The 14,365-nt window shown below is 38.5% G+C and overlaps 1 protein-coding gene across 1 annotated transcript in view; it reads left to right on the top strand.

Annotated features, from left to right (window-relative positions):
- The first annotated feature begins 6,782 nt into the window (after positions 1-6,782).
- Positions 6,783-14,365, top strand: part of CLS (cardiolipin synthase) — a 58,849-nt gene continuing 51,266 nt past the window's right edge. Inside the window, exons 1-3 of the mRNA XM_067148664.2 lie at positions 6,783-7,471; positions 7,700-8,139; positions 9,567-9,704. Coding sequence (XP_067004765.2) covers positions 7,768-8,139; positions 9,567-9,704 — 510 coding nt within the window. The 5' untranslated portion in view covers positions 6,783-7,471; positions 7,700-7,767. The remainder of the gene's footprint in view (positions 7,472-7,699; positions 8,140-9,566; positions 9,705-14,365) is intronic.

Genomic DNA, 14,365 nt, shown 5'->3' with positions numbered 1-14,365 from the left:
AGATCCAGGTAAAAAATCCCTGTCCTGGCCGGGAATCGAACCCGGGTCCTACGTGTAAGAGGGAAGTGGTGATGATGGTGGTGATTTTTGTTTTAAGAGGAAGTACAACGAGGTAATTATCCTCTAGAGAAGGGGAGGCAGGTCATATGGAGAAATATAGAAGTAGTATATATGAACTTGATAAGGAATTCACAATAGAGGAAGTTCAGGAAGTGATAGGTAAATTGAGGTGTAGATCGGCAAGGGGAGAAATGGTATTTTGGAAGAAAATAAGTAAATACAGTGAGATGGGGGAGGGAATAGTAAAATAATTTAACAGGACTTTTAATAGTGGTCAAGTACCAAAAATGTGGGAATATGGGATTATTTGTCCAATATATAAAAAGAAAGGGAATAGAAACCTCCCAAATAACTACCGAGGGATAACTCTCCTGGAGTCACCGATTAAGATCTACACGGGAGTCTTGTCAAATAAGTTAAAAGATTGGTCGGAAGAGGATGAGGTTTTATCCATGTTTCAAGGGGGATTCAGAAAAGGGAGGTAAACAATAGATAGCGCCATGACAGTTAAGATGACAATAGATAAATGCTTGGAAAGTGAAAGAGGCAGGGTATTTCTCGACTTATATCGCCATTCTTTACATCCTTACTACAACTCCTAAATACCCTAATAACAATGTGCAGAGACCTGTACCCTTTATTTACAATCCCATTTATGTGATTACCCCTGTTGGAATGTAGTGATTTTTTCATAAAGATAAAATGTCATGTATTATATCTCGTGTTAGTTATAAGAAAACAACATTATGGTTATGTGTTGGTAACTAGGTAAATTGTATCGAGTGGTTTATCTTGGTTTGCTTTGTTCTTTGAACTGCTTGGTGTGTGTGGTCAACAGTTCATAATAAAGAGATGTGTGTGATGAAGCTGGTGTTTCTATGGTATGATTTGCTTACCTAAACCGGTGTAATGAGTAGGAATGAAGATACATCAACAGGTTATGGGCCCAGAGCGCCAAAGATTCAGAATGCCGCAGTACATCCCGGACAATATAAGTTGAAATGGAGTAACGAGAATTAACGGATGAAGAAAGTTGTCACATTATTGACGGAAAAATGGCGACCGCGTGGACCGGTGAAGAAACACTGAATAGGAATGTGGCTAAGCTTACAGTGGAGAACTATTTTTCGTGGTCATTGAAAATGATGATTCGAGCGATTGAGGCGTTATACCAGAATATATACTGTTGTATCAAAATGGAGGAAAATCTAATTAGTAGACCGATAGAGTGCAAGATTGGTTTAAAGCAAGGCTGCAAATTATCGCCAATATTATTTTTATTATTTATAAATGACATATTGGGCACGGAGGAGTAAATTAGGCTGTACCGGTAGTGCATAATTTAGAAGTACCAGGGCTGATATTCGCGGACGATATAATATTAACGGCTTTAATAGGAGGGGATTTACAGAAAAGTTTGATTGTGATTTCGGATTATGCAAAGAAGTGGTCATTAGAAATTAATTGTAATAAATCGAAGGTATTAATTATACGTAAGAGGAAGAGGATAAAAATGGTAGGAAATGGATAATACAAGGAGAGAGTATAGAGGAAGCTGAGAGGTTAGAATATCTAGGAGTGCTGATAAACAGAAGAGGAGGATGGGAGGATCACATTAAAGGGGGCTAAATTAAGGGGTGTTTTAGCTCTGTCAGCGGCTACAATTTTAGTGGATAAAAACCCAGGGATTTATTATAAGGTACTGAGATTTGTGTTGAAGACATTAGTATTAAGTAGAGCTTTATATGGGGTAGAATTACGGGGACTAGGACAAAAGGGATACCGTATTTTAAATCAGATTATATATAAATTTAATAAGACACTCATGAGACTACCACAATGTACAGGGAATGTGGGGGCGCTGTTAATTTACGATGAGTATTTAGAAATGGAATGCGTTAAAAGAGTATTGTATTATTGGATGCGACTGAAACGAGAAAGGGGGTTCGCATGCTACAAGAAGCATATAAGCAAGAATTGAAAGGCATGTTTTTTGATTGTTGGTAGTCAAAAATTAAAACCTATGTTAAGAATCTGGGTATGGGTTATATTCTGCTAGAGATATGAAAGGGTAAAGATAGTAGAAGCCAGAGGGCTATAATATCGAGAATCAAGGACGTACAAACACAAGGACAGACAGAAGAATGTAGGGATAGAACTTTGCTCAGTCTATTCTATAAGATATTCAAAGTCCCCAAGATAAACATAAGATATGGGGATAGAAGGATGGAAAGCGGTTTAACATGGTGGCTTCTGGGTTTGTATAGAAACAAAGTATGGATTAGGAGTAAAGAGAGCTCTCAGTGCATCTTGTTTGGGGTTAAACTGATGACCTTCATTTAAAAGGGTTTTGTAAGGAAACAGAGAAGTTGAGAGGAATGATTTTAGGTGCTGAACAACATGCGTTATGCAGGCTTAATGATGAGCGAAACATTTTAGTGTGGATAGTGAAACAGTGGAAACGTGAAGGAAATTTGAATAAATGTTTATGTGCAGTGAAAAAATTTTGTCTAAGGAAAGTGAAAGGTATTGAAGGCCAACATAGTTAGTTAAGAATAAGAGAAATAAGTGTTGAAGTCAATAGGCTTTGGAAGAGCAAGAGGTATTATGTCTAAGGAAAGTGAAATGTATTGAAGGCCAACATAGTTAGTTAAGAATAAGAGAAATAAGTGTTGGAGTCAATAGGCTTTGGAAGAGCAAGAGGTGTTTACGTAGTCGTACAGGTGGTATGGAATTTAAACAGAAAGGAGGCCAGCTATAGAAGAATAGTAAGCTGGTACATGTGCACTCAGCTGTTTGTAATGTTTTGACAAGGTCAGCATGAAGTGGTTTGTTGTCATACCAGACAAGCGACTTTGTCAGATAGATGTTTAAATGTGGGTCAACACAAGGTTGCTTTTTCTTTCTTTTGTTTCTTTTGTTACGTAACCTAATGGTCACAGGTTTTGTAACAATTCTTCCGTTATTGATTTTCTGCCAAGTGTCGATGCTGCCGATTAACGTATGTTTGCTTTGATCTGCGGGTTATTATTTGTACCTCTAGTACATTGTTCGATACGTTTTCCTTTGTTTTTGCTTATATTTTCCTAGTTTTGCATGATTTTATTTGTTTTTCTTTTTCTCCGTTCAGATCATTATGTTGGAAAACTGTAATATCTGGAGAAAATAAAGGTTAGTAGTGATTACTGATTCCCTCCTCAGCCATCCTCGAAGTGATTTTTCGTGGCTTCCCACTTCTCTTCCAGGCGAATGGTAGGATGGAACGTAACAAGGCCACAGCCACTTCCTTCCCTCTTCCTGGTCTATCCCTTCCAATCTCCCAATCCACTTACAAGGCCCCTGTTCAGAATAGCAGGCGAGGCTGCTTGGGCTAGGTACTGGCCCTTCTCCTAAATTTTATCCCCCCGACCAAAGGACACTGCCCTTGAGGCGATAGAGGTGGGATCCCTCGCTGAGTCTGAGGGAAAATGCAACCCTGGGGGGTAAACGTATTAAAAAAGGAATTTCAAGAAATAACATGGCATTAAAAGTTATAGCGACATACAGGTTGGCCTAGACTTGATGTATATTCCCGTATCGCATCAGTGTGGACGATACCCCATGTCATCATTCCGTTGAAAAATGTCGATACGCTGATATGCACGGCTCGTTCGCTCAAATGGTGGTCTCTTGCCGTTGCATCAAAGGGACGACCCATAGTGCAGACATCCTAGTCTGGAGGTGCACGCCTTGCATCACAAATTTTTGGCCCGGTCGAATTTATCAAGAACTCAAAATCTGACGGATGCACCCTTGTGAAATGTTTGCGCATTCCACTGACTTGAAAATTTATGTTCACCAACAAATAGGACCCACTGCATACTTCCCTATCAGCGAAATGGAGGACATGTCGTCCAAATTACAGCTGTCTTGTCACTCTGATCCGCCGTGACCTTTCTCTACCTCCCTACCTTCAAATCATCTTAAATGTGATTAATATCTGACAACCCATAACTGGGTGTGTTACAAACGAAAAACTTAAATTTAGCAAATACAGTTAGAAAAACTGTAAACGTGGTCTGACGGTTACTTTCTACTTTTTGTAAGTTTTTACAGTAATAAATGTATCTACACTGAATTGACTGTCTACGAAAGTTACGATACAAACAACTTCAATTTTAATAATAATGATAATAATATAGAATTTCTCACAATGCATGCAACTTCCATTTTTAAAAAGTACGTTTTGCAAATTCGTCGACCGTTGCATAACTGACATTAATTTAAAATAGATAGAAAGTCAATTACCGTGTTAATATTACAGACTTAAAAGGAAGATTTTGTTCAAATCTATCAGAAATATTTGCGATGAGAACGTTTCAAAATTTCGCTCCTTGCTTCGCTCTGACATGACCGTTTTGCAGCGCCTCGATGGAAATTTCCCGCGGGGGTGAGTAAAATTATTTGTAAGCTGTGAGCTGTGTAGCCTGCAATTTACTTATCATCAAATATTGTTTTGCTCTATCAACAGCATTTGATAGTACTCTATAAGAAAACCTACTTCAAAAGTGTTGAATCCGTATACGGCCGGCCTCTTATTAAAGGGTAACGCCCTCTCTCAGACAGGGAGATTTGTTGTGCTGAGAAGGATCGCGGCTACACATTCTCTTTGGATCCCGGAGAATAGAAAACCACGGAAAACCATTCTCATTTTTTTCAGGCCAGTCGGGAACCAGCAAGACCGACTCCAATCGTCAGACCTTAATGCTACTCTCGATCGTTCAAAGATGGCGAATCGAGTAGCCGAAATTGTTGGAAATGTGGGTTTGTTTTGGTTTGTTGTTATCGTATGTAGTCAGTGTAATTTTATTAAATTTGACGATAAATGTTAGTTTATTTGTAGAATATAAGTGTGCGAGTGTATTTATATGAGTCCGTGGGTACATAGGATCTGTAATTATACGCAGTAATGTGAGAATATGCTTGTTTTGATCGTATTTTTACTCATTAAAAACATGAGTGCACTAGGTGGACCAGTTTTTAGTCTAACTACGGCAACGCCTCTCATACAACTATTCTTAAGTTTCCTACGAAATAGAGCATTAGAATAGAAATCGATTAGGAATATACATCGTGATTATTTTGAAGTCCATGGCAAAACCGTAGCGTGCATACATCATTTTGAGAATAAGTCTGAGGTTAGGAAATCTAGTTCTCTACTTCCAAACTATTCGTGTTTCTCGAAAAATATTAACTTAGATAGAATATAATTGCTATTTTGTTATTCCGTCAGTGTCTATGTGATTCAAAGTGTCTAGTGATTTAGATGCAAGTGTATTTTAGAATAATCTGTTCTTTGCCTGCGGAAATGTTTGGCTGGATCTTGGAGTATAACAAAACTTATAAGTGTGACAGAGGGAGCAATCTGTACACTGTTACACAAAAGAAATAGTGACTTAGAGGAATTAGCTGGGTTTGTAACGTAGGGTTTTACACTACCAACACCTTCCGATTCATGCTGTGGCTATCTGTTATCAAGCAGACTGTGCCGAACTGAAGCTCGTGCATGTGGTTAAATATCAATGTTTAGTCAATAGAGTTTTTCCACCCATGTTATTTAATGGGTAAAAACCTATTAGGCTATATATTTAGTGTCTGAACGTTTCATTACTAAGGTTACTACCATTGCGTGAAGTGCTGTTATGCCATATGTCAACATTATATTAACATCATGTTAACAATCATTTCGGGTGTACTTGATCTGAGTGACTCCGAGCTCGAAAGCTGCAGTCGCTTAAGTGCGGCCAGTGTCCAGTATTCGGGAGATAATAGGTTCGAACCCTACTGTCGGCAGCCCTGAAGACGGCTTTCCGTGGTTTCCCGTTTTCACACCAGGCAAATGCTGGGGCTGTACCTTAATCAAGGCTACGGCCGCTTCCTTTCTACTCCTAGACCTTTCCTGTCCCATCGTCGCCATAAGACCTATCTGTGTCGGTGCGACGTAAAGCTATTAGCAAAAAACTAGCAATGATCTGAGTGACTCAGACGGTTAAGGCGCTGGCCTTCTGATCCCAAGTTGTTGATTCGATCCTGACTCAGTACGGTGGTATTTGATGGTGTTCAAATACGTCAGCCTCGCGTCGGTAGATTTACTGGCACGTAAAGGAACTATTGCAGGACTAAATTTCGGCATTTCGACGTTTCCGAAACCCGTAAAAAATGTAGTTTGTAGGACGTAAAGCGAATAACATTATGATTTCCGGTGTACTTCCCATTCATTGGGTGGTGAATTTAAGAAATTATCTACCACTTCAAAACTAAGGCAACAAGTTATGTTTGTATTTCACAGTTCTCATGAGAGCGAATAAATCGAGGAATTTTGCACTTTAATTTATTTTGAAATATTCAAAATGATGCTAGAAATATCATTTTAACAGTTTTATCACGCATTTTCATCTATCCAGCGAAGTGAAATCTAAGAGAAAACGTTATTTGACGAATTGAAATGCCTAAATAATCAGCTTGTTGGTCTCTTTTCTAGTAGAATATATGTGATTCTGGTTGATTATATGTGTGCGCACTTGTTGGCGAAGCGTTTTCATACGTGTAAAAGTGATTTTCCTTACGATGTTACATTTATCATATTAAATTACCGCCGTTTATATAAAATGCACGTGATATTTTCGTGTTAGCCAATACCAGCAATCCGGCTACTTCGGCCGCCATGTTTTTCTTATATTACGGTCTGAGGATTGGAGTCGGTCTTGGAACCAGCCCCTCCGTCTTCCGAATGCAATACTGCAAGGCTTTTAATAGCAAAAACTAGCCTCTGTTCAGCCGAAGCCTAATCTATTTAGTGAAATATTTATTTGATGAGAATGAAGCCATTCTTTGTCAGTGTCGACTCAGAAGAAACTTAGGTTTTCAATTTTCGAACTCGAATATATTATAACTGTTAGGATATTATGAAGTACCTGTATAAATTATGATTGTAATTTTATTACTGTTATGTTATATTGTTCTATCAATGTTATATTCATGTTCGACAGACTGAAATGCTTTATAGATTTATGTTAATAATTCTATAAGGAATACTTAATTTCTACAGATAGCTTCTAAGCTATTGCTTTTCTCTGCTTTCTTCTGTTTTTTGAGACGGTATAAAGTGCCTACATGCCGCTTTAGTTAAGGATAGAGTGTTTTAACATGCAAGGTGATGTTTATCTAATCTCGGACGGAAATAGTTGAGGTTATGAACAAAATTTCTTATCTATTACCAATACTTTTCTCAAAGTAATACTATCTGCACCTGTATTTCGATGAGATACTCATTTTACAGCGGGTTAGAACATTCATCCTCGCACGTCCGAAAATTTAGACTCCCATCTGTAATTTGTAACCTCATATCCGAAACTTGGTGTGGAATATACTTGTAAGTTGAGGATATTTATTACATTCGCTTCTTTCATGTGTATGTATTTAAATAACATTTCATGTTGCATTGAATGTATTTAATTTTAAATGGCAATGATAGTTTTGACATAATAAATTCCGAATTGGAACGTTGAGGTTATGTAGTATTTTGTCAAGTATCATTAAAGATTGTTAATTGTTCAAGTGAATTTTAGAATTTCACCATTTCCTCCTTTTTTCATTTTAGCTGAGTATAGGTAGTTCTACCCACCGTGAGCTGTTACATCGAATTTAACTTAACTGGAACAGTCCATTATGTGTAAAGTAAACGTCCTTTTTAGAAGAGGATTATTGTGCTTTCTTCCAAGAAGTAGTTCATTGTTGTCATCAAGAAATAGTGTGTGCTTTTGTTCGCCTCACTTTAGACAATTGTCATTGGCAGCCTCTCAGGTTAGGAGCATATTTAGGAACTGTCATTCAGCTCTCTTATTATCAAATGGAAGTATTTATACAATACATAGCTCCCACAGAGAGTCTGTCATCAGACACAAACATGTTCAACAAGAGAGAATTCGTGAAGTACTTCAGGAGAAAAAGGAACGTTTCAAAGAAACTGGCCAGGTGATCTTAAAGGATATTCGGGACACTAAGAATAAGGTGAAAGAAAGAATGGAAGAGATCGTTGAGGTAAGTTAGTGTGTGCAGTCTTTATAAATATGTTAAGATAGAAATGATGACTCGGTATTTCAGTTGCTTAGTATTTTTCATGTGTCGTACACAATTGAATCTCCAGCCTTATCTCCATTTAATATCGACTGGTGCTAAGTTGCTTCCAGTTAGCCTTCTTCCCCTGCCAGTGTCTCATTGGTATCTCCTTTGCCTATGTTTGGAAATAATCAATCTGGAGAGTTCATTTAGACAATATTAAGACAACATTCTGTATTTTATTTATTTATTAGGAAGCTGTGATGCCGTATTTGTACTTAGGCCTACGTATGTTGAAGGTTACATTCTTGTGGTAAAAAATTGTTCATTGGCTGTGCGCTGATGCAGTCGTCTATCCACATTCCCAGTTTGGCATCCCGACTTTCAGTCCCAGGAATATCTGGTAGAGGACGTTCGTCAGGAGCAGTGCAGGTATTTCCAATGAATACAATTATACATAGGCCTACCAGTAACACACTAGATATACATTATTTTCTTCTTCTTTTTCTGCACCTTTTATCTGACTCCCTGCAGGTGTGGTACCTCCACCTCTGCCTGTTCTTCCACCATTCTTCTCTGAGCATTCTGGGCAGTTCACACCTCCACTAACCACTGCTTCCTCTACTTTCATTATCCACCTCTTCCTGAGACATTCATTTGCAGTGGAGAATGAAGTAGGTTACTCTCTGGCCATTGGTGAGTACTTTATTCTGTTGATGTAAGTGCAGAGGGAAAGTCATTGTGGTTTAACTCCTGCAAATGCAGTTTTGTCACAGCTGTCACATATCTTGAACTGGTTCTAAAATGGTGTTGTTTGCTATCATTGCAAAATCATATATTAACTTTGATATGCTTCTTGTTATTCTTGCGGTGTCACATAAGTTAGCTGTCAGGTTGCATTTGAGAGATAGTGGGTTTGAACCCCACTGACGGCGGTCTTGAAGATGGTTTTTCATTGTTTTCCATTTTCACACCAGGCAAATGCTAGGGCTGTACGTTAATTAAGACACGGGCACTTCCTTTCCACTCCTAGCCCTTTCCTATTCCATTGTCGCCACAAGACCTGTGTCGTGCGACGTAAAGTACATTGTTATTCTTGTGTTGTCTTCTCCTCGCACAAGGTCGGCGATCATCATGGAGTAATTATTCCTATTTTTCCTTGCCATATTAGAGCTGACACACCATGAATGTTCAACCTCCTTTGGAGATTACACGACCAGGTTAATATTTTCTGCCCACGTCCATTTGTTCCTTCCATCTTGTCTTGTAAGTCAGCTGGTTTAGACTGATAAGCAGCAGATTTCTAGTTTCATTTTTAATGTATCCTGTAATTCATTGATGTAAGCATAGGGTACAGGTGTAGAAAGCAAAGCATCACTTACCTGCTGCTGTCTTTCTTCTTATTTCAGAGAGAAAATGTGTGGACAATCCCTAATCTACTGTGTGTGTCACGCATTGCTATCTCACCATATCTTGGATATGTCATTACTCAGTCAGAATTTCATCTAGCTTTGGGGTTATTTGCATTTGCAGGCATCACTGATTTGGTAAGTATTTTACTTCTAGAGTTACATTTTATAGTTTTAATAACTATTGCATGTGGGCTATAGCCAGTGTTCCCAAAGTCTACTTGGGAATGAGGTCTTCGACTTTTTTCAATTCCTAGGTGGAACATAGGACCTCAAAATTTCTTCAGTTTGTCCTATCTGCTGTCAATACTTTCACCTCTCTCCATGTCTTGTTGACTCGAGCTAACTTCTTGTCTGTGGTTCTCTCTGGGAATGAGATGATGGTGATTATTGTTTTAAAAGGAAGTACAACTGGGCAAACATAGTTTATTAACACTAATCAGAGGGAAAATGGAAGAGGTCCGATAATTCAGAAAATGATGTTATCGGTAAAAAAAAGAGAAGATTCATGAAGGACATGAAAATGAAAGACTCCCTAGGCTTCACAAACCCAATACCATCTGGTTGAAAAAGAACAAGAGTTGACATGAGTGATGTCAGATAGGATAGAAGAAATTGAGTAGCCTGGCACAAGTAAGTTGCAGTAATGTTAGGACTCAGCTAAGGGCTCCATGGTCGCCAACACACCCTCCGAAGATGGGAACCCTAGGAGCCCTTTTCAGTTGCCTTTTATGACACGCAGGGGATACCATTGATGTATTCTACTATGGAATGGGTACATTGAGAGGTGGGTACATTGAGGGAAACTGATGGACTAGGGAGTGGTGATGAGAATATAGAGAGCTGGAAGTCAAGTAAGAATGACATAAAGTTGTTAGTATTAAACTGTAGAAGTAAGAAAGGAATAGAATTAAGTAATTTAATATATATAAACGGGGTTATTCAACTAACTTGTCCACCCCAAATAACTCGTGAACAGTTAAAGATATTGACATTCCATTTTAACTTACAGTAATAATACCAAGGGGGCTCATAATTGGGCGTACAGTACTTTTTCATGGTATCATTATCTTCTGAGATAGTGGTACTAACTTTGTTTTTTAAATAGAACTACGCTGTTTTCTACACATAGCCTTAAACCTACAAACAGTAAAAATTAAGCTCTGTGAGTATTTTGAAAATTGGACAAATACTTCTTGAGAAAATTTAATGTATTCAAACATGCTTCATTTGCCAGCTGGAGACTGTCCTGTTTGATTCGCACTACGTATGAAATGTGAGCTAGCTGTTAACATACAGTATTCCTTCACCTTCTTCTGACATGTATTCGCTCTACTATGCCCATAAATACACTATCATAAAATGTATGATTTAACACTTTTAATATCACCGTAGGGAACAGGTGAAGGAAAAATGGATATGCAACGTGTTCTACGGGACAACATTATTATTCTGACTATGAATTAAACCACGCAGGACTGAATAAGCTTGCTGTGCCAGTGTGGGCCATGTAGCTGTTAGTTTGCGTTTGTGAGATGGTAGGTTCAAAGCCCGCCATCAGCAGCCCTGAAGATAGTTTTCCATGGTTTGCAATTTTCACTTTAATTAAGGGCATTACTGCTGCCCTCCCAGACTTAGTGCTCTCCTATTCCATCATCGCCACAAACTCACCTGATTTAGTGCGAACACTAGGAAGAAAGAAAACCATACATGATTAACATCAGGAAGGACATCTGCCCGTAAAATTGGGCCAAATTCACATGTGTGACACGGATTACAACACATCCCCACCAAGTTGTGGGAAAAGTGGCAGAGAAAGAAGGGGAAACATTAATAAACAAAAAGAAAGTAAGGCCTAGTATAAGGGGTTAGTAGTTAACATTATACTGGATGTTTGAAAGTAATGGTAGTAGTGGAAGTGAGTATTATTCGAAGAAGTAAAAACAGTGGCGGCTCGTGATGAAAATTTTAGGGGGTTCACAACAATATATTTGTTCATGTCTCAAATCAGCAAAAAAGTAACACAGGCACATAAATCACTTCACTAACAGTTCCTTGTACGGTACCTTTCACACAAATAATATGGTAGAACCCCTGTAATCGAGAATAAATTTTATACTAGACTACTCTGTTAATGTAGAACAAAAGAAAAATTCATAAAGCGCTACTACACTGCGATTGTTGAAGGATGCAAGTACTATTCTTGGTTTTACATAGCACGAAGTTCACCTGGGTGTTAGTGTAGAACAAAACCAAACCCCATGGCCTACCGACAGCTGGTCAGCCCGGTGGCCTGCAGATTATGAGGTGTCGTGTGGTCAGCACGACGAATACTCTAGGCCGTTATTCTTGGCTTTCTAGACCGGGACCGCTATCTCACCGTCAGATAGCTCCTCAATTGTAATCACGTAGGCTGAGTGAACCTCGAACCATCCCTCAAATCCAGGTAAAAAAAACCTTACCTGGCCGGTAATCGAACCCGAGGCATGCGGGTAAGAGACAGGCGCGCTGCTCCCACACCACGGGGCCGGCTGTGTTAGTGTAGAACAAAAGTAAAATTCATAATAACTTTACTGCACTGCGAACATTGAAGGATGCGAGTACTATTTTTGGTTTTCAAATAGCACGAAGTTCACCTGGGTATGACGAGAAGCATAGAAATAATGTGTACCGCATTTACCGGTGTATTTTTTTAAAATATATTTTTGTGAATTGACCCCAATAGTCTCCACATTATCTCGGTTAATCAGAGTTCTACTGTATCACATGTTAATTATTCTCGTCCTGGAAATTATAGACAACACTAGCATAGGGAATTCAATACTCGCGTTTTTGTGTGCATGAGAATTTTCATGTTTATTTATTTTTGCACTCAAAAGAGCAAGGTCTGTGCACCCAGCTGAATTCCATACACTTCTTTGTTTGTTGAAAAATAAACAGGGCAAACAAAAAAGCGCACTCCTAGACCTACATCCACAGAGCCACTTGTGTGTTTCGTACACTTCTCTCTTAAACTTACGCCTATACTCGCGTTTGTCAGTTTTTGTAACTTTTGCGATAATCAAATCTGGTCTGTCCGGTCCTAGCCTTTTAATTTCTAACTTATCGTGAGGTTAATACTTCGCTGGTTAAAATTACCTGATCTGAATTCATTTCCTCTTGCACAAAGAATACCATGGTTACAAATAATACAAGCAGAGAAGCAAAACACAACACTCGAATAAATTTCAGTTGAAACGATTTTCCAATCACAAGGTAAAGCAAACTTCTTCCCGCGATTACGAACACCTGTTCACAACGATCTAGAAAGTGCCTATTCAGAATTACTAGCGAAATCTACCGGTAATGTAATGCAATAGTAGCTCCTGGGAGGCTGTGGCTAACCGCAATAGGGGAGGTGGCGGACCCTTGTGGTCAACTGTAAAACTGCCACTGGTTTGAGGGTGACTAGACTGAAAGGCACGTACCTTACCGTGCTCCTCGCTAATGGGAATATCAGTGCATAAACCATGACGTCATCTGCTTTGCACATGCGTATAGTCTTCAGCACAATAGCGCATTATCCTGAGTGCTCGCTGCACTGTCAGCCAAACAAACAACTGTCGGTGTAACAGAGCTTCGATATAAGTTGAATGCTTTCGAACAATTGTCCAAAGAAAGGGAAGTTTTAAATTATCCATGAATGCGTAAAGATGTATTAAAACTGGGTGTTCACGTGCTCATGTGCTCCTGAGAGCCCACCGCCACTGAGTAAAAATAAGCAACCTTAACACTAATCAGAGGAGAAAAAGGAAGTGGTTCGATGCTTCGAAGAATGAACAGAAAAAAGATAACAACCACAATGGCCGTGAAAATTAAAGATTCAGTAGGCTTCACGAACCTAGTACCATCAGGGTCAGAAAAGAACAAGAATTGGCCAAGGGAAGTCTTATAGGAAAGTAAACACAGCACACCTGCTATTCATTTACCTGTAACCAACGGCAATATTAATGTTGATAAATAATACATTTTATCATAGTGCATTTATGAGCCCAGTAGAGTGAATACATAGCTGTCAGAAGAAGGTGAAGGAACTCTGCATGTCAGCAGCTAACTTGCATTTCATACATAACACGTTGAACAGGGCAGTTCCCGGCTGGCAAATACAGTACGTTTGAATACTATATATTTTCTCAAGAAGTACTTGTCCGATTTTCAAAATAATCACGGCGCTGAGTTCATAATATTTGTAAGTTCAAGTATAGAAATAGAAAACAGCATTATTTAAAAAAACTAAGTCAGTGCTGTTATTTCAACAGATATTAACACTCTGAAAAAGTATTGCAAATTCAATTGAGTCCCTTGGTAACATTACTGAAAGTGAAAACAGAAGGTTGATGTCTTGAATGATCCAAGAGTTATTTGAGGTGGACATCTTAGCTGAATAACCCTGTAGGCCTATATATAATTACCAGATATTATATCATAATCATCATCATCATCTGCAGTTTCCAGCTGTTGGCCGGGTCTGTTTACCAGATATAATAGAAGCTTAATTAATTAATTGATTAATTAATTTATTTATCTTCTTTCAAGTGGCAAAGTTAGGGCTTGTGGTCCTCTCTTTCACTTAACCACACCTACAGTACTTTTCTTCAGATATATTTAGTTAAAATTTGGTATAATTACATTATGCTAACACACATACACACATGCTATCACTCTCACTCACATTTATAAAGGAATTTCAAAATATTATACTGTACATTAACCAGTATGAAATAATATTGCTCAAACATACACGTCATGGTTGAGAAGTG

This window comes from Anabrus simplex, chromosome 5, assembly GCF_040414725.1.
Source record: "Anabrus simplex isolate iqAnaSimp1 chromosome 5, ASM4041472v1, whole genome shotgun sequence".
Taxonomy (NCBI): Eukaryota; Metazoa; Arthropoda; class Insecta; order Orthoptera; family Tettigoniidae; genus Anabrus; species Anabrus simplex.
The sequence above is the reverse complement of the archived record's forward strand: the minus strand, read 5'-3'. Positions and strand labels throughout refer to the sequence as shown.